Source organism: Syngnathus typhle, linkage group LG10 (genome assembly GCF_033458585.1).
Source record: "Syngnathus typhle isolate RoL2023-S1 ecotype Sweden linkage group LG10, RoL_Styp_1.0, whole genome shotgun sequence".
In the NCBI taxonomy this organism is placed as follows: Eukaryota; Metazoa; Chordata; class Actinopteri; order Syngnathiformes; family Syngnathidae; genus Syngnathus; species Syngnathus typhle.
The window spans coordinates 5,575,868-5,602,511 of NC_083747.1; the positions used below are offsets into that span (position 1 = coordinate 5,575,868).

A 26,644-nucleotide genomic window follows, 5' to 3' on the forward strand; every position below is an offset into this window, starting at 1 on the left:
GTAGAGTACTGACATCCATGATTGTGTGTCTGCCACACACAAATCCTGGTATGAAGATTAGATGCAGACTACTTAACACGCACATCCCCAAAGTTAGCAAGGTGCAGTTATTAAAGTGTTTACGTGCCGAAGTTTCCAGGATGTTCCCGTGTGTGTTTTAATATAACCAATCAAGGTTGAATAATCAGCGATGCCAACCCTGGTCATTACCTTTGTGGATATTTTGCCAGAAGCATCTGGGTCTGTGCCAAAACAAACATACCACCGGAAAGACTCAGAACAACTTTCTTCTACTTGTATCGTATTTTCTCTGTTTGAACCGTTTCAAATAACAAAATATTGTCCGTTTTTTTGTTTTATCTCAGTTTTGATTTGTTCAGTAACTCTTGAAACTATATTCTAATATACATTCACGTAGGCACTATTTCATTAACTAAATGACAAATTAAGTTTATTGAAAATATTACAATGGAAGTTTTTTTAATAGGGTGTATGGTCATTCAAATTGTTAAATTAATCTAAAAAATACTAAATAAATAAATACATTTCGAGAACCTGGTTCAGATATTTATCAAATTCAAAACTTGGCACTCTGCTTTGCAAAAAAATAAATCATACCACTTTCAACCTTAGAGGCCCGTCCTCCTTGGCCGACACGCTATAGCGTGTAAATTATTTTCTCTTTTTCTCACTAGACACTGGATAAAGATACAGACAATTTGTAATTTTAGGAATGACACAAAGTTGATGCAAAAATTGTCTTTGCGGGCCACATAAAATGACTTGGCGGCCCATATCTGGCACCCGGGCCTTGAGTTTGACACCTATGCTTTAATACCTCTCCAATGTCGATGAACACTCGCACCATCAACGGGACTGTACGTTGAAGTTGGCCATGGGGAGCCATGCGTTTTGGAGGTGGAACTTAAAGTAAAAGTTTTAGAAGCACCCTTCTATTCAATTTATTTGATTATCTCACATAGGTATTTTAGTACACTTGACAATAGAAATTCTAGTTCTAAATTGTAGTGATTAATGGAAACCTGGCTATAATTTTTCAAAACACAGTGCTGCAAATATGAAAGGTGGTACAAATAAAAAGCGGAAACAAATGTGGGGGCAGGGAGAAGCAAACAATAGGGGCCTCAAGAGGAGAGGAAAAAAAAGGGGCCTTTGGGATCTGGTGGAGATAAAAGGCACAAGAGTATAGAAATGATGAGGAGATCCGCCCTGAAGCAGACAAAAGCACAAGGACACCGTTCCTCTGAAAAGACGCTGATCCACACCCAGACTTAAAATGCTCTCAACAAGCGGCATTCACTGTAAAGTCTCATTATCGCATCAACGTTGCTGACATTCACCTTGCGCTCACGAGCACAGCTGGACACTCTGCCATGAATATTACAACAGATTCAGAAGCCATGCTACTTGTTAAGTATTCAAACCCTCAGAGTATGTCTCCTGGGTATGGTATGGGAGCATTTTAATTTAAAAAAAAAACAGCAAAAAGGAATTCTGACTCATATTTTTACGATTGTCTGAAAATAGACGGTGTATAACAGGAGGACAATAGTTTATTGGAGAATTATAACTAGTTGCGATCACAATCTGTTAAAAGGCCCATTAATGCTCTTGTGCTGTTTTGATTATCGTACAGCAGCAGATGTCCTTTTGAGATGGATTTTAATTGGAACTTTATATACCCCCCCACCCCCCCACCCACCCTCGCCTCCAAGGAAAGTAAGTTAGCTTAAAAGTTGAGAGCGACAGTTAGTTGTTGCCTTTGCAAATGACTATCTCGCCTAATATTACACATGAGGAAAGTCCATCTGCTGCTGGGCATCCTGTGACACCCATCAAAGCTCCAGAACGGCTGCCAGTGGACCCTGTGTCTGCAATGCGGACTGACTGATGCGCCAAAGCAAAACATAATTCGCCCTACTGAAATTTCCTCCTGTGAATCAACACCAAGGCTGCTGTAAGATGTACTGACCCGTCTTTGTGTTGCCTCCTTTGTATCTGATCCTGTGAATCACTTCCAGCAGTGCTTCTTTGTTACCATGGGAACTCAACTGGACCTCTGTACGAGCATCATCACTGAACTGACAAATGGCCACCTGGACAAAGAAATTTAGTGATGTAGAAAGAGCACCAGATACACAAAACAAAATCATAAAGCCATCCATTTGGTGTTAAAAATGGTGACTAATAAAAATGGTTATAGGTGGTGTTGTGTGGGTTCGCAGTTCCCAGGATGATTCCATTAGTTGCACTAAGTGTAGTGTGACTCTATATGGCCACCGTAGTCATTGCTTGTGCTTGGCAGCAAAAAATAAAAAATATTTGGCTGTCTTAACAAGTTATGTTTGGTAGGTATCAGGCATTTCCTATTTATGATTACGCAATGCAAAAATATTGGCAACCTCAAGGACTTCGTAGCTGGGTTTTGTAATGATGCACCGTGATGCAATGGGCAAAAGGGTTGTGGGTGGGATCTGACCACCAGGCCTGCCCTGCGACACCAGCATTTTAATAAAAAAAACTTTTTTTTTGTCAACACGTTCGACTAAGAGGACAATTTTGTTCAAGTTGCTGATTTGGTATGTGCTAATATAAAACCAAGAGCATGTGATTTGTCTTCAGAAATATTTCTCTCATTAACCCCCCAGAAAAGCTTCATTTATTTAAGTGTACCAATGCTGAGCCAACAAGTGAGAACATTTTATTTTTTTCTGAGCATTTGAAACTGCAAGCTAATGAGTTCTATTAAAGATGTGAATGAAACTGGTGGTCAAGAAAATATTTAAAACATTAATTGTAATATTTCCACACTCCCAAAATCAGGGTCATTTACAAAATCTAAAATGGCTTACCCAAGATGGGAACTGTGATTACTTCCAGACTTGTAATGTTGCTTTTGTTGGCTCAAGACATCCAACATTAAGCAGCCAACTTTCACTTTAGATCACTGCCAACTTTCTCGCATTACAGCCAGTGTTTTGCTGTCGGTAGCCCACCGCCACGAGGTTACAGGGCATGCTGAGGGTAGCAAAGTGCCTAATAGCACATACTGTACTGCACAAATGAAAGAAAAAGGTTTCCCAAGCAACTCTACAGCGTGACAAATGAAGCAACTGACCGCTGGTGACATATTGTGGAGGGGGGGGGGGGGGTGGTTGGTCTACAACAACCTGGCATTATTGATGAACCTGATATAAGAGAAACGCTTTGAGGCTGAAGAGATTGTAGCATTCGCTCTGGCAACATGATTCTAAGTATTCCTCCTGGTAGTTTTTATGCTAAGGATCAAGATAATTGTGTTTTCCAGTAGTCCTATTGCCTCAAGGCGTTGGGGCTGGAACCACTTGATATTTGTTCTAAAGAGTAATGCATTTGGAATGAACTAGCCAGAAGTTCTCAGGGACAAAACAAAGCAAATAAACAGAGATCCTTAAACGTTTTTTTTTTTCTTCAGAAACAACACAAACAGACTCCCTCGGGGTGCACTGTTCAGTCATTGCAAGCTTCCCTCGCTCTTGCAATTTCGTGAATTTATGGACTGTTGTTATGCTAATTTCACAACAGAAAACCCAAGATAGCAACCCTGTTTAGAAATAAATAAATAGTTAACGTGCTGGTTTATGAATGGGAGATGTGTTGGATTTTTTTTCAGAAAATATGCACTCAATATAAATTTGATTTCATATACATTGGGTGGATTTTTTTTTTGAATGAACTGTGTATTGTAAACAAATGTAGGTAGTGTGTGCAGTTCAATGGCATGAGATAGCTTTCAACCATATGTGTAAATGTGAGTATAAAAGGTGAACAAAGAACTACAGTAAACCATCTCATTTATTATTAAGAAGCATCGAGCTTTTATTCAGCTCAGGATTTGAAGCTCCCGGGAAAATGAGTGCACTTCTATTTACTGTAAGTTAACTGTCAGACACGTCAGGCAAGAAACAATACTGCTGCAGGTTTTGTAAACCTTGACACGTACTTTTGGCAGCAGAGTCTCGTGATTGAAAATCAGTGAGCCTGCAAAGTACGGCCCAGGGCAACATCCTGGCCCACCCCATTCCTTGAAGCGAGTATTTACTTTATCGAGAGTTCTGTAATATTTGTTGCTTTTCTTAAGATGCTCTCTCCTGATATTGCTTTATCAAAATTGTAGTTTTTGTTTTTTATTTATTGTATATAATTATTGCTTGATTGACTTGTTGTAAATAATCAAATAGATATTTTTATTTTATATTAAATAATTACTATATAACCAAATGTAATGTGAATGATATGAGAAAAAAAATGATAGTCAATTTTTTTTTTTTAATTAAAATATATCATTCATGTTTGTGTTGGACTTTTTTTTCCCCATTTTTAGATTTGGCCTTGCTTAACATATACCCCATATATCAACTTCTTAGAGAGTAAATAATAAATCTTTATCCAAGATTCATTTGTCAATATGTAAAAACATACTTTGCATAATCTTAAATGATTACTGTGTTCAGATTTCACAGATCAGACATAAGACTTAATCCTACACACAATAGTTAGACTTAAAAATGTATGCACTTCCCAAAGTAAAAAGCTCTGGAACAAAAATGAGGAGTCCTCTAATGCATTTTGCGACATGGTGTCGGTGACAGCATGTTAACGTAACTCACCTGGGTACCATCGGGCCCAATTTGATCCAGTGATCCAATGGCATTATACAAGAAATTTGTGATTTTCATGAAGTTGTCGTCTCCAATTGACCAGGAGCCATCAACTAGGAATGCCAGGTCCGCCTTGGCTTCCTTGCATACTTCACAGATAAGCACATGAGGCAGATGCATACATGTTATGGGCAAACAGCTTGGGAGACTGAAACATAACACAAACAAGTTACTGAAAAGAGAAAAAATATAGTCGATTGACATTAGGGGAAATTTTCTGCAAGAAATTTTAGTTTGTAGGGTTAGAGTTATAATCAATAAATGACAAGGGAAAGGTTTTTATCAATGTTCAAGTGAAGAAAGTTAAACTCGATTTTTTTTGGAGCAATAATAAAACATAATCCCCTACCCATGAAAAAGGATTTGTGTTTCGAAGGAAGGAAATGCCATTTCATTGCAAGTATGCTTGTCTGAAATGTCAAGATAAAAGGTCAGGTGCTGAATTTTTACATGCTTGACCTGTGATGTTTTTGGAGCCTGCCCCCACGGAAAGTTATTTTTCCAGATTTTTTTTCTTTTCTCACATTATTTTTGTCATTTTCATATTCCGTTGTCCTTCTCTCCTGGCTTTTTTTTTTTTAATTTCCACTGCAATCACTCATAGTTGTGTTTTTGCTGTCTGTACAGTATTTTCCCAAGTAGGCTAAGTATTTTTGGCTATTTGTGGTTTTGTCCAGACTTAAGGCATCAAAGGTCAGAAATGTAGACTTGAATTACAACAAAGGGCTCAGCAGGCTTGCTGGATCATGTCTGTGGAGTTTGTGTTGCGGGTCAGGCTGTTAGGTGAGCTTATCAGACAGCAACATCGCATCGTGGGAACATTTGGCATGGGGGTGATGCTTGTATCGTGTGAAACTGTCTGCCTTTCTTCCTCACCTTGCAACAACAACAGCGTGACATCATGAAAAGTCTTTGCTTACCTTCTTTGGCAGGTGGGATTGTGGGAGGGGGCTCCGTGGCAGGGGGTTCAGTTGGAGCCTGAGTGGGCGCTGGCACTAGAGAGACACAGGACAAATTGGTAATGGCATCCTGTCTGAGAATCCGAAGTTTCCTAATCCTCTTTTTAGCACCAATAGCTGTGTTTTGTTGACCTTTTTGGGGGCATATGTGTATTTACAAGCAACCCAATTGTCTTTTTGTCTCTTTCCATTTATAGTCAGAGTAAAAAAGACAAAAATGTGTCTAGATCTACAATCTGTACACACACAACCTAAGGCCAGAAAAAGTATTTTCATCAGTCTCGTGTGTACCTGACCACAGGCTGTTTTTCAGAGGGATAAAAAAACAACAACCCCAGGCTTGAGGATTGTGTCTGTTCCAAAATGATTAGTTGGCAGGAAGGAGCAGATGTGGTGAAATAAGATTAAATTAAAATGTAAATAAATTACACTGGACATAATTGGGCACAAACACAATGGCAAACAAACAAGTTGATTATTTCTAACGCACTTTACATTTCATAAAAATCTCAAAGTACTAATAAGGCCCTGAGTGACAAAAAAAACTGAACGCCAAACTTTAATCCACCATAGTTTTCGAAGTTGTAACTAATCCCCACCCACAACTGGGTGGAAAAACAGCAGGAGGGGAATCTGTGTGTTTTGGGGTGGGTCTTATCTATCTTAAAACTCTGACAGTGAGCAGAGCCCCGAGGTCCCTGGAGTTGTGATTCAACTGAGCTCATCACCTGGCCAATGGACTGCAACAGAGCCAGAATCCTTACAGAGATTCTGGTATTACAAAAAAAAAATATGAAGGTCGACGAGATTGCTGCAGAGAGGCGGCTATGTCTCACTAATTTGAAATGGGACTGGTGGAGAAACTTAAAAATGTAATAAAGGGAAAGTGAAAGTGATAAAAAATGAAAATGAACATGCGATAGGCACAGAATATTTCCCTTGATGGTTTTATACATATTTCAATGGAAGTCTTTGTTTTTGCAGATTTAGAATCAGTGCAAAATCTTAATGGAAATGTTTTTGAAAATTTGAGAAACACTGAGAACTTGCCAGGTTTTTTTCTATCAACATTCAGCAATAATTTGTATAACATACGTGTCATGTCAGTGACGGAGATGGGAGGTCCTTCCATTTCCGGCATCAGCGCGTGAATGCTGATCTCATATTGGCTGCTTGGAAAAAGGTCGTAGAAGCACTGTCGAGAAGCCCCGCCTTCTAGGCTCACTTCTTGTCGCTGACTGTCTGCAGTGAAACAACAAACGTCAACAAAATGTCCATGAGGATGAAGAAAAAAAACAATCCCCTCAGTCCCATGAAATCTTAAGTGTTTTCTTCCTGTTTGAAAAATGAAAGCTCACTTTTTTCCCAGTCGTAAAACATTAAATGAAGTGCAGAAGTTTTCCGAAACCAATAAAAAACAAGCGCTATCATGCAAAGGCCAATATTTAATTTTAAAAACACACATGCATCCACACACACAAAACAAAACTCTATTTATAGTGAATTTCCTTGATAAGATGCATGTTTTGTCAAAGTTATTATTGACTGTGATAATCAAATATCTTGCTGGCGCATTTGACATTTGAACAAATACAACTTTCGAAGGGTGACAAAAACAAACAGAGTAAATAAATAGCAGCGCAGTATTGATTTTTTTCCTCATCTATTCTCAATTTTCTCCAGACTTTGCAAAGGCCATACAGTGACAGTTTCTCTTATTTAGAGAAACTGAAGGAGAATCTAGATTGACAATAAAACTGGAGCAAGACTATTACCTGGAAACATGTTAAAACTGTTTAAAAGTAATGAAGGGTACATAATTTAACACTTGCTTTAATATTTGTATAAGCAGTGAATCCTATTCTACTTACTGAGTGTGGACTGGATGGAGATTCTGTAATAAGTGGCATGCAGATGAGGCTGCCATTGCACACACATGCTGTTGTGGCGCACCTGGTAGACTGTCAAGTCAGACACACCCAGGAACACTGCAGAGGATGAGGAAAACATGACAGACACAATATTGATTATAATCGATTCGTCATGTACATTGTGCAATTACAGATCATAGTAATTTACAATATGAGGTTAGTTTGATTTGTTACTGGTGAGTTTTGACCCAATGACCCCCACCCAAAAAAAAAGAAGAATTTATAATGATGAGAAATTAGAATTTAATCTGCAAACCATTAAGCCTTTAATTTGAGCTGGGACTTGGTTCACATTTAAAAGTGAAGATTTATCACAGTCACCTTCATGCTGCGATCGATGTGAGAGAGTGACAATCAAGTGTTACAGACAAAGACACAGGAAGTAACACTACAGCGAGCTCAAAAAGTGGGTCTATCGGTTAAATATTATAATTACAAGCTGAACAGCGACGTGTCGGTTTCAATTTGCTTTTAGTTTTGCTTTGATTTTCTGCAGATGTTTCTTTGCTTATGTACTCTTTTTCATTTAATTGTGCATGCTATTTTATGTTTGTACGGCAACCTTGAGTGCCTTGAAAGGTGCCTTATAAAGAAAATGTATTATCATTATTATTATTATTAATATGAGTGTAGTGTAGTAGAAATCTGGTTGGAGACACTGGTGGCAATGTATAGTAAATTCAGTTATAGTTAGTAACAAATTTTATTCTAAATGAGCCAGGATGCAGCATGATGCAAAACATCATAAACAACTTAAATAGCACGGTAAGCAAGCCAATCTCCAAGGAGCTACTTCCTGCCTCACTTTTATTTCCTGCCGCAACTTCCCCCTTGTTAACCAAATTTGCTGACAGTAGGAAATAAACTTGGCTTCACTCGCACCTAATTGATATTTAGTGCAGTACGCATATGGCAGTTGCTCTTTTTTTATATATTTTTTTTAAAAGCTACTTGGGCTTATAAGAAACATGATTCATTTTAGCAATATGCAAAAAAGACATGCATTTTATGCACTTGATTTAAGCAATAATAATAATAAGTATCATAATTTTGCCATGAACGTGGTCTTGTCGATAAATTCAAGTCAAGATTCCTCTTCATAAAGTTTTACAATTAATTACGGTCTTCAAACAAGCCTTTTTTTTTTTTTACCTTGGAGATCAATTATGTAAAATAAAAACTAAACAAAATCCCTCTAGTGCTATGGGGAATTATATCTGAATATAAAGACGGCTAGAGAAATGAGATCTAGGGCACGGATAAATCGAAAGGTGATAGAAAGGCAAAGGAAAGAAAGCAAAAAGTGGCAAAGAGCAGATCTCAGTGGCTTCTGCTTAGGAGCAACACATATTGAAGAAATGCTGCAAGTACTTTGAAGAGACTGCTGTAAAACCACTTTTTACAGTATGCAGAAGCACCTCAAAGCAAATAACATCAAACTTAATTATGAGGAAGCAATTTCATTCCCTCCATCGGCACCCAAGGCACCAATCATTATTTTCCCACTTGCTCATATGTGTGAGTTATTGGTGCAAGCAAGCGTGTTTGCTACCATTAGAACGATGCTATCGTGAATCACCACAAGCATCAACTTTAAATCATGTCAAGTATAATTTGTATCACTTTTGCTTCTTTGGAATGGATGCGGTATATGAGGTGTGACAGAAGCATTCCTCGATTGGATATGTTTCAAACTACGAGTTTTGTCCTTCAATGTGCCTGAGCATCTGACAGTTCCTGGCCATGGTGAAGCAACCTCGATCACTACTCACACAATGTGATTTTTTTTTCTTCTTCCCTCTTTTTTTTAGCTTGAATTTATACTCTCTGAACGCAGTCCTGTAACTTTTCAGACACACCTCATGAATTTTTTAATGGCAGGTGTCACGCCATCGAAAAAATAGTTTCAAGTAATACAAAGAAGCTTAATCGTTAAGGAAATGAAATTGCTAACTTCATAAAAGCACCTCCCTCTAAAATCTGAGGTTTTAGCCTTGGACATCTGCTGAAATCATCTATTTATTAAAAAATTGTTGAATAAAAGCGCTTCCGAGAATGAATGAACAAATGTTCTTTTCATCTGACTGGGATACATAAATATTTTGTCGCAATAGAAATGTGAGCCTTTAATATGCGCGTTGTACTTGTACTTTCGCTGTTATTGCTTCCACTCTGTCGGTCACGCTGTCCTTCCCACAAATTTGCGAGGAAGACTTAACCTGACAGCAACGTCCCATCAAAGTGTAGGAATTCAATTTAAGATCTCATTTTAACCACACTGTCATCATTAACCTTTTGCCCCATCAAACTAACTGCAAGATGGATTCCATTTCAATTTCATGCAACACACACTGTTGTTTTCTGCAAGGACGATTTTCTTCGTAAACGTGAATGCAATCAGATATCGAGCATCGTTAAATAAAACTGGGCTCACATGTCTTTGCGTTCACAAGCAATGGTTCACTTTGTCCCGAAGGGTAGGAAGCGGACACTTGAACGCTGTACTCTGTCCCACTTTGCAGATTCAGGAGGAGAACCGAGTAAAAGTCTTCATTCACGGTCACCTCCAAAACATTCCCTGGTGCTGCAAAAGACAAACATGCGCAAACACACAATAATAAAATTTCTTCAGAAGACTACATTAAAACAAAACCAGGAAAAGATTTTATGAATGTCAAACAGGGGCGTCAAAAAAACAGACTGTTTATGTGGTAACCAACTCGACAGCCACTCTGCCCATACTTATTGTACAAGCAATATATTCTAAGAAAGTTATTTCTGTTCTCTTCCTAAAACTAGAATAATGTGGATTCCTGGTTTGAGGCGAAGCAATTATTGTGTCGAGTTGACACCAAGCAGACCTGGACATGAAAGTAACTCTAGTGAACTCGTGAAGCAATTAGTGGTCAATTAGCAACCGAAGAGCAAATGTTGGCACATGTTTCAAGCCAATAAATGTCGAAGTTCAGACAATCTTACAATAAATGAAATAAAACTAACCAGTAATGAAAACCAAAATGGTGTAGTCTCCAGTTTGCATTCTCAGTGCGAGTCATCTGAGTCAAATGAACCTTTTGTTCGTTTTACATTTGCAAAACTTGTTTTGACCTACCATAGATCGGCTGGTAAATGATTTTGTAACCCATAACAGCAGACGATGGAGGATCCCAGGTGACCCTGAAGCGGTTGTACCACTCCTCTGATGCACGAAGGTTTTCAGGAGACAAGAGAGGCGCTGGACCAAAAACAAATACATTCATTCCAATATATCCACTCGTACACAAAATGTACAATTGCCTAGTTTTACATAAATTTTTCACTAGCAATAGTCTAACTTGAAAATGTCTAAAATATTTTTGTAGTGCTAGTGCAAATAAAAATAGTAACAGAGTTGCCCTACAATTACAATATTGATAAAAAGAAAATGTCAAAAAGAGGAGGGAAAAGAAACGCTTCAGTGCACAGAGTTTGGTATATTACACATACTAGTTTGAATCTCCAGAAAAAAAAAAAAAAAAGGAAATATATTGCGCTTCTGGCTGAGTGAGTGCCTCACATAATCAATAATTTATGCTCCTCATTTATGGGGCAACAATATAAATATAGGGCCCGGATGGTTGGTTGTTATGTCTTGCTGAGACTCTGTATACATGTTTTAAATTGCAAATGTAACAAATGATAGGGTTAGAAATGTGTTTGCTAGAGTTCTAGGGTTGTTTTAATATGTTTATTCCCTGAATAATTGATGTGAACTTTTATCTCTGCACAGAACAGATTATCTTGTCATGCTGTTCCAACATCCGTGTCTGAGATCTGATTTATGACTCAGTTGCTTGTAGGCACACAGATTTTTATTTGCAATAAGGCCAGCCATAGAGGCTTCATATACTATGAAGATGGCATATCTTATCAAGCATGCCTTCTCCCTGTTTAACGACGAGGTAATCGGTGTTTCTCACGAGCATGGTTGAGGTAATCAATAAGGAATTCAGCAGTGTCTCGTAATGAAAAGAACTGCTGTAATTATGAATGGTCCCCATTAGGAAAATTAAGTAGGCATCAGTGTTTGTCATTGGCGAGAAAAAATTAATTTGCATTGCTCCTCTAAGAAATGTGTTGGCAGGAAAATACAGGTGTGTGTGACTTACACGTGGTCCCATGTGTGGATGCACTGATGCCATCGCCTCCATCCGTGTAAATTGGCGTGACAGTTACTTTGTACTGAGTGTCAGGAAGTAAGGACTCAAGCAACATACTTTTCTGACGACCAGGAACTAACACCTAAAGACAGACAAATGGACGCGGATTTCAAAGCTCATGTGGTGACAGATTGCAGAATATTGTGTAACGTGAAGGATTTAAAGCACAACTGTTCAGCAATTCTGCTCACTTCAGCTCGGTCAATAAAGCCACGAAGGCCAAGAGTGAGGTGGAGCAATTAAAGTTGGTTATTAGTGTTGAAGTTGGTTCTCTTTCAGAATTTCAATGTGCTTGTTGCCACCAAATCAATCGGTTGCCTAATATGACGGAAGTGCAATCTTGATCAGATGATGTGAAGATGAATCAAGACTGATATTGAGTGATGATGACTATGAGCCTGTGAATGGTTGGCAATAAGTCTTCTCAAGGTTAACTTTAAGGTGTCTTGTTGAGCCACGTTCCATCACTTTACAAGCTCTGTGTTAGCAGAAGAAATTTGATGATTCCATTTTCAAAAAACTGAGGTGGACTGGAAATGAACCTTGCCAGTCCAACTTTGTGGGGAGCGTTAAAGACTAGTGAGAGATCATCAGAACAATCAACCTCATGATAGGGAAAGTTTCAGTGATTAGAGGAAAGCAAAAAAAGTGAACTCCAGAATCCAGAAAACAAAACAAAACGCTTTGGATTTACTTTTTCCAAGAACCTAACCGAGCTGGCAGCTTGTGCGAGGGCGCGGAAGAACCTGTTTCAAGTGCCATGCTTTCAAATATAATGAAATACCATCTCCAAATAAAACACCCATCACTAACCACCTGAGCTTTCAGCTCCTGGCTTTGTCGACTTTCTAAAGACCACTCTTGGTTATACGTATCTGAAATAGAAAATATGAAAGAGCACTTAAAGCTTTTGATTAAAAAATGTCCATCGGACTTCAAAAGTACCGTCCAGGCGAAATAATGGCCCATATTTCGGTCAACACTCGCTACTGCTGTCACGCTTGCCAAACCAATCATCAATTTTCTGCTGTATATTCAGATGAGGGTCACAGCATGGACTGGTGCTCATCGCAGAGTCCCCCGTGGATCCATCGCAAGACGACAGCAGGTTGATGTAATGAAAGTGAGCTATTTGAGGCATCACATGACTTATCGTGCTTGCCCTGAGTCTTTTCATATTTCCCAAAGAGACACAACAACAATTATGTGGTCAGGCTTAGACCCATGTCCCACATTTGTTTCCTCCTCCACCCCAGCTTGTTTCTTTCGTTCGTCTCTCCGCTGTGCCCCATCTCTGAAGCCACGGAGGTAAATGGCTGCTGAAAAGATAATGGAATGTCCTTTGGCTCGGTCAGGCCTCTCCATCTTGTGCGGCTCTGACGACACAGCGGGAAATTAAAACGAGAAGGGGGAAAAAGGGTTCGAGGGATGAAAGTAAAAGGAGGTGATGAGAGAAGAGGGAAGCACAGTCGGGAACAGATGGAGGGGGAGGTAAGGGAGTCGCCCGCCGCTTGAGAATGAATGTGTGAAACAGCGATCTGGGATTGGGGAAGCCAAGTGGAGCGGCGCTAAACGTGGAATCGCTTTTCTGATGGGAGTAAATGATTACCAGAAGCAACCACTGCAAAGTCTGTGAAAAAGCAGCGTTGTTGTCTGTTCTGTTAAATCGATGTGTACAACTTCCCAGCTTGTTGCTGCGAGAATTTATGATGTGTGAAAAGGCGATATGATGCGAGCAGAATACGAGAGAAGGGTTTACTTTTTGTTATCGTTTTGCTTGACTGAAATCATTGACGAATGTCAGCCTTTACTACTACTTTAGTTGACTGGCCTTTGTTTACTAATCATAAGAGAGACGTTTTGAAAATGCAAACAAACGTTAAACACAAATTTAGACTAGTGGGGGCAGATTGTCAAGATTTTTTTTTAAACGCACCGTCTCCTCTTTGGGATTGGCCCCGATGCTGGCGTAAAACAGCCTGAAGCTCTCCACACGGGGGTCGTCCAGCTCCCATGATGCCTGGAGGTTCTGCGTGGTTTCATCACTCAGTTGAAGGTTCCTAACCGCCTGGCGGGGGGCTTTACAACAGCAGCACAAACATGAGGGATTCAACAGTGAGATTTATCCATCAAAATGTCACTGAAAACTGGCAGCAGATTTAAGTGCGCTGCTGTCAGCAGTGGGTTGGACAGATTTAAAATGTCAGGTGGCGAAAAAGACACTTTTAACAGGGGGAGTTTCCCACAAAGCTGTAAAGTAACTATTTTGTTGGTTTGTGCCAATGGTCATGATAGGGCCTTTAAAATGTTTGTGCACGTAAATCAAGCTTATGCAGACTTCAACTGCTGGATTCTATAAAGCTACTTACATAAAGCAACTCTTCAATAAAAGCCTTGAGATACAGGGTTGCAGAATTCCAAGCCTTTAGCTGACTTATGTTATAATTTCAATTTTGAAAGCTTTGACTACGATTTAACTCGATTAGGTGCCGCTGGTTCATAACAGAAAAACAATCATGGTCGCCTCTGGGACGCTCCTAAAATAATTAGTTTGAACTGCAGTTGCAGGGTGACTCCACTGTGTTGCAGATTTGATTGGATCATACAAACGCAGACGGCACAGCGCTCTAAACTGTTAGCAAATCTCCTGGATCTCACGAGGTTAGTGCAATACCAGCGTGCGTTGCCAGTTTGCCAATCAACAATCGAAAGACTTACGACACTGTAAACATGCTCTGGTTTGAACCGTGATTAAAACTCAGCGGGCCAATGTATTGACCCTCGATAAAAACGGGAACTGTTTGATCGTAGAATTCTTCTCATTGACATGAAATTCTTCACGGTCAAAGGTAATTAGAGGAACTATTTAATATCACTGATGACATCACGTGCATGATGCATTATTTGCTTCTTACCAGTGGTTGTGGTGGCGATGGTTGTTGTCTTGGCCACTGGGGAAATACAGAAAGCATCAATCACATAATTAGAGCCAAACGCAGCAACCCTTGATATCAATAGCTCAGGTAATTAGATAGATACATAGAAATCATTGATGGGGAAAATAGATTTTCCACCTCTGAGATAAACAAGGACAAAAGCCAATTCAATTAGTCACATTTGGGGTTAGACTCTGAATACAGAACTACACATTGTTTTTCATGACATATGTTTGGGCTGATTGGCAACATACTGCCTTGAGAGCAAAGTGCGGCGTAAGGGTATGCAATTTGAGAAATTCAATTGTATTGATTAGATGTTCTTCAGTCAATAACTGGAATCTGCGGTACTCATGAAACATAAGGTTTTTGTTTAAAGTAATTATTCATTGAAAATATGATTGTTATTCCTGTTACTGCTATTATTATTATTATGAAAAAACATGTTATTATGAGAAATGCAAATGCTGAAAGAAATGTACATGTAGTCTCTGTGACAGAAACTGCGTCGCTCTCCGATTGATCTTTGAAGACTGCCATCACCATAACTTCGTACGCAGTGGAAGAACTCAAATCCGTCAACATGTATCGGTTATCGCTTCCACTCAGGATCACCTAAAAAAAAAAGGAAACACACATTTTATATTTTATTCTCACCCAAAACCCAATGAAATAATACTAATTTATTATTACCATATCAGAATCTGAACCCTGGCATGTTTCTGCTCTTTTGACAATGTTTATGTGACCTATTAATTTGTTGTAAATTGTCCTGTACATTATTAATTTGCACCAGTTTTACTCAAATGACATCTCTTGCTTGCAGGCTGGTTTGCGCAATATTTTTTCGTTAGCTCTGCCATGACTAGCCGGAAGGCATGTCAGTTTCATTAGCTGCCTTTGTAATTGATTGTCTGTGAGGCAACCGTTCATGATTTATTCAAGAGCAGCTCGAAAAAGCGTGTTCCAACTTTAACAAGAAATTTTATTTTAATGGCTATAAAAAGCGTGCGCGTGTTGCAAGGGTAGCAGACGGGACAGAGTCGAAAATTGCTCACTATCCATGCTGACATCTTACCTCTCTAACTCCCAAGAGTGATAATTCCAGCATTGATCACTCTCACCAAGGGTGCACACATACAATTGGAAACATGAGAGCGCTTTATCACCGTCTCCCAGTTGTCTCCAAGGCCTAGATCAGTGTAATAAACCACCCAAGCCATTCATTTCTGGGTTCATTCAGCTTTTATTTATACTCAGTCATGTCTGCGGTTTTATCAGCTCGAGTGAAGCAGTTTGGTCCAACCGGCACACGTTCCACTTTATCAGGGCACACACAGCCATAAGTAGACTACTGAACAATAGCAGCACCCCAAAGGATAAACACGTTTGGCTCTAAATTAAATTCTCACTCATGTAATAGTTTTCAAATTGATGAGAAGAGAGTACCAAATGGTGGCTTTTTAAAAACCTATTTATGTTTCACGCCTTCATTGTTGTCAGAATAAACCCTTCAAAGTCTGCAGCGTTCCAGTGGCAGCCATGTAGCAAGTGCTCATTACTGATACCGTACCAACCTCCTTTGTGTCGCCTCCTGCGAGTGGTGCCCAGGAGAGTCTATAGACGATGATGTCATCTGCGGAATGATCCCAGTTGACCTGAAAGCCATCTGAACTGACATCACTGGATCGGAGATGGAGGGGACCTGGAACTGGAGCTGTGAGAAAATGCTTAAGTTGTTTACATTTTTGAAATGCCTTCATTAGTGTTTATTTCGCAATAAAAGTAGAACATAATGCGTGTATTGTTGTTTTTCAGTAGATAGTGTATATATAATAATAAACCGATTGGCCACCAGTACAGGGTGTACCCCGCTAGACAAAATAGGAGACGGATGGATTAAAAAATAAGAAAAAAAAGCACAAGGCATGTCACAAAATATATTTTTATGAGCGCTGTCATCTTAAAGAACCCGAGGCTTTTGCCTCGTTAAACCAAGTGGTAAAACATCACCTTGTTCTCCATTGAGGACTTCAGTGGTACCTTGCCAAAGGTCCATTTTTTTCTGACTCAGCACTAAAGCCTGTTGCTTAAAGGGATATTCCAACCAATCAATAATCATTAGTATGATTGAATAGTCAGGGACCAGGAAATGACCTTTTAATGGGCCTGGGCTATTATGCTGAGGTGTAAATGAAGTGGGCATATTGCCAGTGTAGCAGAGGGAGCTGTAGGGGCAATAAAATTCAACACTAGGAGAAAAATGGCTCACCTTTGAACAGTATTGATACACCCTTTCATGGACACTAAGAATAAATTGCCACCAGTAAAGATCACGTTGGCCCAATGAAGTACAATCAATTTAGAAGATAAAGTTAGGGGAACATTTATTTACTTCTTCATGCAAATTAGTACTATAGTAGTGGCATCTGTCTCACTTGGTTAACAGTTGCACATCCCAATAGATAAAACCAATTAAATTTACTTGAAAGCAGCAAAGAAAATAGAATATACAATATAGCCAGTTTTTTTAAATCCCTGTCAGCATTATATCAATCAATTCCATACATTCCTATAGACGTAATATAATTGGTTAAAAAAAAAGTTCAAAAGGCTTCAGTTTCTGTAAGTGGAATGCTTAGGTGTCCCAATACTTTTGTGTACGTTGCCCACTGAGTCACTTTGTGCTCATAAACCCTGCTGAGTTATTGTGTGATAGTATTGCAAACTATGTCATGACTCAGGCCAACATAGTGGAGGATGCCAACAAAATTCTTGGGAGAAAAAAATCCATGAACCGACTTTTGTCAATTTGATTTATGTATAAAGCTAAACAACAAATGGTAAAACATATAGCCCTCCACAAAACTTTCCAAAAGCCATCTTGATCCATTTTTCAACAAAAGGGACTTACTCGTCGTGAATCCATCAGTGAGCGGCTCTGATTGGCCTTCATCATATAAAGCGAATAGAGCCACCGAGTACTCCATCAGAGATGTCAGTCCACTGAGGTCATAAGAGCTCATAGGTCCAACTTCCACCTAAAAGACAAACAAACACAATTGGATCAAATTTCATTTACCACTTCTCCTTGCATATGGGTTAATTTTGTAAAGGAAGAAAAACATAAAAAAATAAAAAAATAAATAAAAATGAAAATTGCAGGAAGGGATGTGCTGCTAATTTACACCAGTATTGAAGTATGTGAACAGTATTTATGGTTAATGTACTAAAATTATTATGACTATTATTATTATTATTGTTATTATCTTTGTCAGCAAGCATACAGTGTAGAAAATAAAATAACATATTTGACACACGTACCTCCTCAGTAACCCGCCCATCCGTCTTAACCCACATGATACGATAACCAGTCACTCCATTGGCAGCGGGGTCCCAGCTGATGCGTGCCGAGTTGTGCGTGATATCAGAGAACTGGAGGTTCCGAGGCACACTAAGTGGCACTGACCAGAAAGCGAGAAAGAGTTGTGGCGTTAAATCAATGTGCTCGCAATACACACATGATCAAACACACCAGCACGATGTCATTTGCTCCAAAGCTCTCAAAATATAAGCCTTTAAAAAGATCGTTTGGTAAACATAATCAGAGGTAGTAATGCAATATTACACCTTGATCAATTTTTATTCATTCCTTTCAGTATAGTGAATAACAAATGTTTGAATGTGGCTATGCAACACTCACAAGTTGTTTCCTGCTTTGTAACAGGTTCGCTGGCCTCCTCTCCAAACATAGCATAAACAGTGATTGTATACTCAGTGTGGGGGATCAGACCATCTAGTTCCAGCTTGTTCACAGGTTCTGACACTTTGACCTTCAGACAAAAAGACACCCATCACCAAAATCAAGTCAAGGTATGCTAGCTCTACATTTGTTTGAAAAAGTACCTCTTTTTCGTCTAAGTCGCCATCATCCGTAAGTGGAGCATAAAGCACCATGTAGCCCGATGCTCCCTTCACACTGTCCCATCTTGCTTTTATGCTGTTGTGAGTCACATCTAACAGCTGGAGGTCTGTCACGGTGGGAAGAGCTACTGCGTATGCACAAGACCACACACAGCGAAAAGCAGTCAGAACCCGAATTGTGTCAGAATTATTAAAAATCTCATCTTTGGAAGGGCTGAGTTGCATCTAAACAACTTCATTTTGCACTAATAGAAGAGTGAATCACTTTTAATGGTCCGCAGAAAGAATGACCTCCATAAAAAGGGTGTCATCAAAAAACAGCATGACCCTGTATTGAAAACATAATCATGGCAAATTTGCAAGACCTTTTTTTTTTTTTCTTAGTCTTTATTAGTGGGTGTCTGATCTGCATGATATGCCCTGTATGAAGCAAATTTAATATTTTTATTTCAGAGAGACTCAACAAAAGTTAAAAACACAACAAAAGAAAGACAGATTTTTGGTGCCATCTCACAATAAAGCACATGTATAATAAAAATGATACATTTTAGGATCAATTAAGAGTTAAAATTTTAAGACATTTTAATAATAATAATAATAATAAAAACCATGTGGATAATAATAATAATAATTATTATTATTATTTATTGCAATGCTAAAGGTGTGCATAAACACTCACGGGTGGTTTCAGATCCTCTTAATGGTTCACTGGCTTCGTTTTCATTCACAGCAAAGACGGACAGCTGGTATTCAGTCTGCGAGTTGAGATGCTCCAACACTACGGAGGTGTCACGGCCGTCAACAACAGCCTGGGGTGCGGGGAAGTGGCGCAAAGAGAAATAGACAAGATTGGGGAGCAGATGGTTGAGGGAAAAAATGAATGTTAGAACATGAAAACAACAATGGTGGTGGGAAAATGAATTGGAAGGAAGCCGAAAAAAACAGCAGTCCAGAAACTATTTATTTCTGGGTTACAGGTCTTGAAATATGTTTTAGCCAATTTAAAAGCTATGCTACAATTCAGCCTAACATCTCTTCACTTGCGGAACTAAGATTTCTCAAATTATCAGATTATTATTTGTAATGTGTTTTGTAATTTGTTTTGACAATAAATACAAGCCCTTTACCTCCTGCGGTTGTCCTCCATGAACAGGGAAATAAACCACTCTGTATTTTGCAACATTTCCAGGGGTGTGGCGCCATGTCACTCGAAAGGACCTGGCGGTCACCTCTGAAGTCACCAAGTCTGATGGCGGTCCAATTCTTTCTGGCTGTTCTGAAAGGGGGGAAAAAAAAGGATACATGGCGATATATGAATTATTTCCTTAGTGGTGCAAAATTTAGGACAAGACGTAGTTTCAATTTTCTTATATTTTCTGCCCGCTTAAGCTTAATATTTGCAATAACTTAGTTTGCACTCATTGAGACGTATTAGAGTCGATTTGATTCATGTTTTTTCCGTTCGGAGAACCATAAAGATGATAACAAGGCTGAAATTGTTTTTATAGGTCTTTAGGTTTAGGACTCGCCATTAGGTTTAAATTTTTTATATCTGGTTCATGAACTACAAGCTAAGTTGGATTGTTAATTTAAATGAAGGGCTACATGATTGTGATACAATTCAAAGAAATTACCCAGATAATGCACTTCGTTAAGGTAGCTATCGTGCAAAGCATGTTATCTCAGTACCTTAATTCAAAAAGTTCAGCAAAGGGACCAAACAAAAATCTCTGTAATTGACACACATCATAAATGTTTGAAGGAAAAAAAACGAAACCAATTTTCACCCCAAAAAGTCAATATACGGGAACATATAAGGTTCATTTTGGCAATTCATTTACTAAAATACATTTTAAAAATGTTCAGTTTCTGCATTTTCACTCCATGTAGTCCTTCCAGTCTCTTATCTGCCATTCACATAGTGTATCATTGTCCACTTACGCTCCTTAATATCCTTGTCTTGCTGCTCCACTTGCTCACACACCATTCTCGTCAGTCCTTCTACAATGGAGCTCATAACGTTGAAGTCAGCAACATTATATACATGAGAGTCATCGGGCTCCGAGGCAATGGAGCGCAGCTCATTCTCATCAGCATTCTTTACACCTGCGAAAGAAGAGGGAATTGCACATGGGGATTTGAGTCCATTCTAACAGTGGCCACTTGCGTGCGACTATAACAGGATAATTCACAACTCCTGTCATCCCGCTGTGTGTGCAATCTCACCAATTGCAAACAGCTCAACCCCAGCTTTTTGCAGGCTTTCTGCAGGCGGTATGACATCATCCTGAGACTTCCCATCAGTGATGAGGATCCCGATCTTAGGTACACCAACACGAGCACCAGACTCAGCCTTGAAACAGTTCTCCAAGATATAGGACAGTGCAAGCCCTTGGGAAAGACAAAGGATAGAGGAGGAACATTCATAAAAAGAAAACAGGGGTGGGGGAATAAAAGTAGGTAGACATAATGAAAGGCACTCGAGTCCAATGAATTGAAATTTTAGTTTGGAAATGGTTAAAATAAAGATGGCAACAATAAATCCATACCCGTGAGAGTGTTTCCTCCTTTATAAGGAAGGTTCTTGACAGCATCAATGACAGCTTCTTTCGTAGTGAAAGCATTGAGGTGCCACTCTATCCTGGGATCACCACTATACTGAGCCAAACCTACAATCACGCACATAATGACATTTTCACAACCTTCAAAAGACTCGCTCGTTTCATAATGGAAAAGTGAAGGGAGACGTACCAATCCTGGTCTTGTCGATGCCAACTTCAAAGGCGCTGACCAGGTTTTCCAAGAACATACGGACCAGCCGGAAGTTGAGACGACCGATACTCCACGAGCCATCCACCAGGATCACAATGTCTGCTATGGACTCGGTGTGGCACACAAACTGGTCCACTGAAAGAAAAAAAAAAAAAGATCCATGAAAAAAATCAATGCTAGAATGACATTTACAAAAGCACAGACCTCCACCAAGTCTACAAAGGTCTCCCTAATGAAAGTTGACGATAACGTAGCACAGCAAAAAGTCAAACTCAGTACCCTGATCTGAGTGGCTCGTCTCATTTCCTTTAAATGCAAATGAGAGTTGTTGATGTGGCAGAAAAATAAACTTATTTGAGTTTGGCAGAAGCTCAAAGTGCGTACATTTAATATAAGGAACTGCGGCCAATTCGTGACGCACCTCCTGTAATGATTTTAAAAGGCAAGAATAAGAATAATGCGTTCAATGAGTTGATTCATGCAATGATTCACCCTTTCTTCTGCACAAGAGAAAAGGTGCTTAAATCTTTGGGAGAATGTGCACTCTTCCAGATTTGACAGATTTAAGCGTTGTTCCACGCAGAGTGTGCAAATGGTGAAAAGGTGTGCAAATGACAGAATGAAGTCCAAGGGAGGATCTGCACAGCCAATAAAACTACACAACCTTTTCTGAGAATATGGCCGTAAGTAATTAACATGAATGAAAACCAAGCTTCTTAATTGTCATGATATGCTTGGAGGGCATACTGTAACGAGACTATTTGCCTAACGGGATTTCCATTAACCTGGTACAGGACGAAAACAACTCTTAACGTCTCGGAAGAAAACCTCCTCAAGGTGTAATCTGACTATAACCAAAACCAATTTCAATCTCAGGAGGGCTACATAATACCCAGGCACTACTGTAATTCGTTTTACAATTTTCATCTTACATGTACGTATCTTCGATAGCACTGAAGAGATTTGTTTGGAGCGTGTGGAACAAAGTGTTGACAACTTCAGCATGTTTGTGATCAAAAATTGCACAGGCCTCTGCAATCTACAGAGTATTTGATACTGTAATCATCTGACAGTTTTCCATATTAAATCTGCCCAATGTTTTGAAAAATGATTCACAATCACATATTCGATATACATTACTTCTGCAATCATGCGGCTATTGACTCACCCATGCACGCAAATAATACACAGCGAGGCATAGGAAGGGGACAGCAAATCAAAGTCCTGCTTTGTGCCGACACATAAATATGCATACAGTGTTGTTGATGTCAGAGAGATTGGTTGCTTGCTCCTGTGATTCGTGCCGATACATCTCATCGCTACACACCGCCTGCCTTGCAGACAACAGCCGGCTGGTCAAAGGTGTCTCTTCTCCCCCAAAGTTCCATCTGCCTTAGTTCTCTTTTATTTTTTCCAACCACCAACGCTCCATGAGAGGGGAGCTCTCATCTAACACCTTCGCTGAGATTACACATCCTGAGGAACAATGTCCAAGAGCTCATTTATGGTTTGAAAAATTGAGACCCAGGTAGAAGGCAACAAGTCCTCTTTAGTGGGTATAATAAGTTCTGTTCTATTTTCTTCAAGTCTGTAATGTTAAGTCTTACTAAGGCAGTTTCTGTTTCTCTCTGTTCCCATTGGTTGATTTATTTATTATTTATTCATCACTCTTATTATTTATTGTTTGTGCCTTCTTGTTTTTATTTTGTGTCGTTTACTTGTATGTCTATCGTGTACTATATATGTCTCGTCACCGTGGGATAGAGGAAACGTAATTTCGATTTCTTTGTGTGTCTTGATATGTGAAGAGATTGACAATAAAGCAGACTTTGACTTTGATCGGATGGAAGGATGGACTTTTAGTTAGGATGACAAGTTCTTCCTCGTGATGCAAGCATATCCTTATGGGCATTGATTTGCACATCTGGGCACAGTGCTGGAACAAAAGAAAGCCTCCCGTAAACTGTTGCCAAAAAGCCAGAGGCATAGAATTGCTCAAAATGACTTTGTAAAATAGACAATCACAATTCCAGGCCCACTTAACTAATGGTACTGAAAGTGAATCAAACATCTGGACTCCTCTTCTTCATATTCAAGCCTATAAAGACTCAGAGCATTTTGGTGCCGAGCTAACTTTGAAATATCAGGTGCTAAAGAATGTCGAGTGAACTGTATTTGAACCTTATTTGCATATAAGCTCGTGATTAATAAAGCCGCTGCCGTAACCGATTCTATTTTTGTGCGAGTACACAAATGGATGCGCATCATCCATAATTGGCTTGCAAACAAACGGTTAAACTGACGGTTCACCAGGCCTAAGGGATCAACCACAAAGCAGACCAATGGGGAAAAGTATGTGCAATCCAGACATAAATCGGATTACCAAGCAGGAGCGCTGAAATTGTTACTAAAACTGGGACGAGTGCAATAAGAGACCATGGTTGCCTGCCAGACTCCTCAAGGAGAGCAAAAACACAGGAGCACTGATCATAAATGGTACCTAGAGCAAGAAGATGGAGACACATATCAAAATTTGTAAGAGGTCGTAACACAATGAGCTGGTGTGACACAATTTGAGAGTCAAAATTCACATTTTGCATCTCATATAAACAAATTCAAAATGTATACCTCGAATGCTAAAATGCTCACCCCGCAAATGAAGTTACACAAAAGCTATACTTTTTTAAAAAAACTGCTTTCTTTTTAAAACAAGAAATTCTGTTTAAACTGAAATGTGTTTGGAGTTGCCCGACTGAAAACGTTTCTTGACAAGAAAATACAGTATGCTGCCATGCACAGTCAATTTAATAAATAAAAGTGCTGAAAAAAAAAGAAAAGGGTGTTTGTTATTAAGTGATATGTTTTCTTTTTTTGTACACACCCCACCCCATTTGCGTATTTTCCAGCAGTCTTGAATGGAACATTCTACCTGGCATTACAGTAACAAAGTCATTATCCAACATCCTGCGGATTGAACAAGTCACAAGTGACTAACACCGATAACTCCCTAATGACCACTAACAAGAAATATTGGAAAAGTTACACTAAAAATATAAAAATGAAATAAAACTCACCGAGCTCTTAAAAGTAGTAAAACTTTAGACAAACACATTTAACATTTGCAGCCTTTTTCCATGTTACTGTTTCCTTGCTTTATTTTCATTAACCGTTGCTTCTCACCATGCCGTCTTGATTTATTAGCGACTTATTTATTGGATCAGACGGAGTCTGCTGCGATTTCAGTCCTTCTCTTGTGAGGTTTTATTTCCTCCAAAGCACTGTGATTACATTGCAGTGGCTGGAATTAATGTCAAGAACAGCGACGGTTAAGCAGATGGGCTGACAGCAGAAACAGACTTTAGATTCCTGCGTAAAACTAGTTTGAAAGTAGCAATTCACCTCTATGGCCATGATAATTTATTGCAAAGATAATCAAACTGATATCTGTTAAACAGTTTTTCATTAAATTAATCTGCAGTCTTGATGTAAGATAAATCCCAGGCACAAAACGATAATGGGATACTGCAGTGTCTCGCTGCTATGACAGGCCAAAATATACGGCGGCACCGTTGCAGTGATGTATCGCCATCTTGCCATAAGTCAGCTGGAATAGGCTCCAGCTTTCCTGTGACAGTGCAAAAGATATGTTGGAACTGAATCCTTAAAATGAACAGCTTCCTGTATGTGTTGGATAACACCAACTATTTTTTTTTTAAAGCATGTTGAAAATAAGGATAACATTTTAAAAAAACATTACAACCTTAGTTAGTAAAGAATGCTTACAAAGCCTTCATGAAAGTTCCTGAGAACTGTGACAAGGGCTCAAAAAGGGCTTTTTTTTTTTTAAATTCATTAGATCGGGCAAGATGTCGAGGATTGTGACATCTGCCATCCTCAGAGCACCTCAATCAACTCAGCCCCTCATTGCTATTCATGCAAGGAGTCGGCGAGACCGCCTTGGGAGAGTCTAATGATGCATTGGGTTATACAACATAATCCCAACAATGTATTTTGACAGTTTGTCTCGTTCCACGAGTGACCTTTCTCAACATGTTGAACTTTAATCGACTGCCGTGTTCTGTTTCAGCTCCCTCCAAAGACGTTCTGACACAGCAGATGCTTTATGTATAGGCTCAATACACCGAGGGGCTTTCCCTTAAGCCGTCTCTCCTCTACCTTTGTTTGCGTTCGCCGCTCTCTCCAATCTGTTTGTCTTAACCTAATTTCTGCGCTTGGTTGCTCACATATTTGTTGAGCAGAGTAGGCTTCTATTTCGCTTATCATATCTGGTGGATTTTTTTTTTCTTTAGCCTTATGTACATATTGAAAAAAAATGCATGGGTGACTCTGCCTGGATCCATTAAAGAGTTGGCTTAATAATTGACTCTGCAAAATGTGAGACACTAGTTTGTAAACCACCAAAGTCAAGTGCAAGATATATTAATTTATATTATATACTCAGCATCGCAGGTGAGCTGGAGCCCATCTTGGGTCAATAGGTGGGTGCAAAATGTTGACTGGTCACCCCTCAATCGCAAGTAGGCAAGAAAATATGCTCTCAAAAAGGGAATTTTGGTGCTCTAAAAAAATAGTTTACACTCAGTATTGTTATATGATACTGTACTTCAACACTCAGTGGTTCATCATGACAACAGTGCACAAGTTCATGATACATTTGTTTGCCGCATACTTTATTTTCTGACTTTTTACCTTATTATTCCATCATGAATTATAATCATTAATAATTAACAATTATACTCACTGTGCTATGCCCAAGGCCAAACAGCCAATTAAGTGAAACCAGTTTGAGTTTAGCACAAATCCCTCAAACAAAGTCAAAGAAGCTGGTCAAATATGGCCAAGCATGGCATTTTTATTCAAGATGATACTTTCCACCATGGCCAACGCATACTAGCTTGTAAATAAAAGTAAGTGACGGCTATGGGAGAGGATTTCAATTTATTTGTCTCGGACTGCTCCCGGTTTATTGGTCATTATACAGTCCATAAATAAACAAGCAATGTCTAACTTGGCATTGTACCAAATAAAAAAAACTTTTGATTTCACCATCCATCTATTTTGATCACGGCTGTGCTGGAGTTTTTCCTAGCTGACTTTGGGTCGGATGCCTATAGAGACAAACAGTTTTGAAATGTGTGAGGGAGGCCACCATACCCCCACCCCCAAAAACAAAATAACATG

The 26,644-nt window shown here is 39.2% G+C and overlaps 1 protein-coding gene across 1 annotated transcript in view; it reads right to left on the bottom strand.

The window, feature by feature from the left end:
* The window catches only part of col14a1a (collagen, type XIV, alpha 1a), a 71,460-nt gene that overhangs the window by 27,076 nt on the left and 17,740 nt on the right, over positions 1 to 26,644 (bottom strand). Inside the window, exons 6-27 of the mRNA XM_061289141.1 lie at positions 21,422 to 21,577; positions 21,220 to 21,339; positions 20,897 to 21,061; positions 20,612 to 20,776; positions 19,798 to 19,946; positions 19,350 to 19,479; positions 18,653 to 18,798; positions 18,450 to 18,579; positions 18,071 to 18,210; positions 17,661 to 17,787; positions 16,324 to 16,463; positions 15,229 to 15,361; positions 14,726 to 14,761; positions 13,747 to 13,889; positions 11,760 to 11,892; positions 10,724 to 10,846; positions 10,046 to 10,195; positions 7,552 to 7,668; positions 6,776 to 6,922; positions 5,642 to 5,716; positions 4,671 to 4,810; positions 1,994 to 2,117 (exon numbers count right to left, since the gene is read on the bottom strand). Of these exons, the coding sequence (XP_061145125.1) occupies positions 1,994 to 2,117; positions 4,671 to 4,810; positions 5,642 to 5,716; positions 6,776 to 6,922; positions 7,552 to 7,668; positions 10,046 to 10,195; positions 10,724 to 10,846; positions 11,760 to 11,892; positions 13,747 to 13,889; positions 14,726 to 14,761; positions 15,229 to 15,361; positions 16,324 to 16,463; positions 17,661 to 17,787; positions 18,071 to 18,210; positions 18,450 to 18,579; positions 18,653 to 18,798; positions 19,350 to 19,479; positions 19,798 to 19,946; positions 20,612 to 20,776; positions 20,897 to 21,061; positions 21,220 to 21,339; positions 21,422 to 21,577 (2,889 nt within the window). The remainder of the gene's footprint in view (positions 1 to 1,993; positions 2,118 to 4,670; positions 4,811 to 5,641; positions 5,717 to 6,775; positions 6,923 to 7,551; positions 7,669 to 10,045; positions 10,196 to 10,723; positions 10,847 to 11,759; positions 11,893 to 13,746; positions 13,890 to 14,725; positions 14,762 to 15,228; positions 15,362 to 16,323; positions 16,464 to 17,660; positions 17,788 to 18,070; positions 18,211 to 18,449; positions 18,580 to 18,652; positions 18,799 to 19,349; positions 19,480 to 19,797; positions 19,947 to 20,611; positions 20,777 to 20,896; positions 21,062 to 21,219; positions 21,340 to 21,421; positions 21,578 to 26,644) is intronic.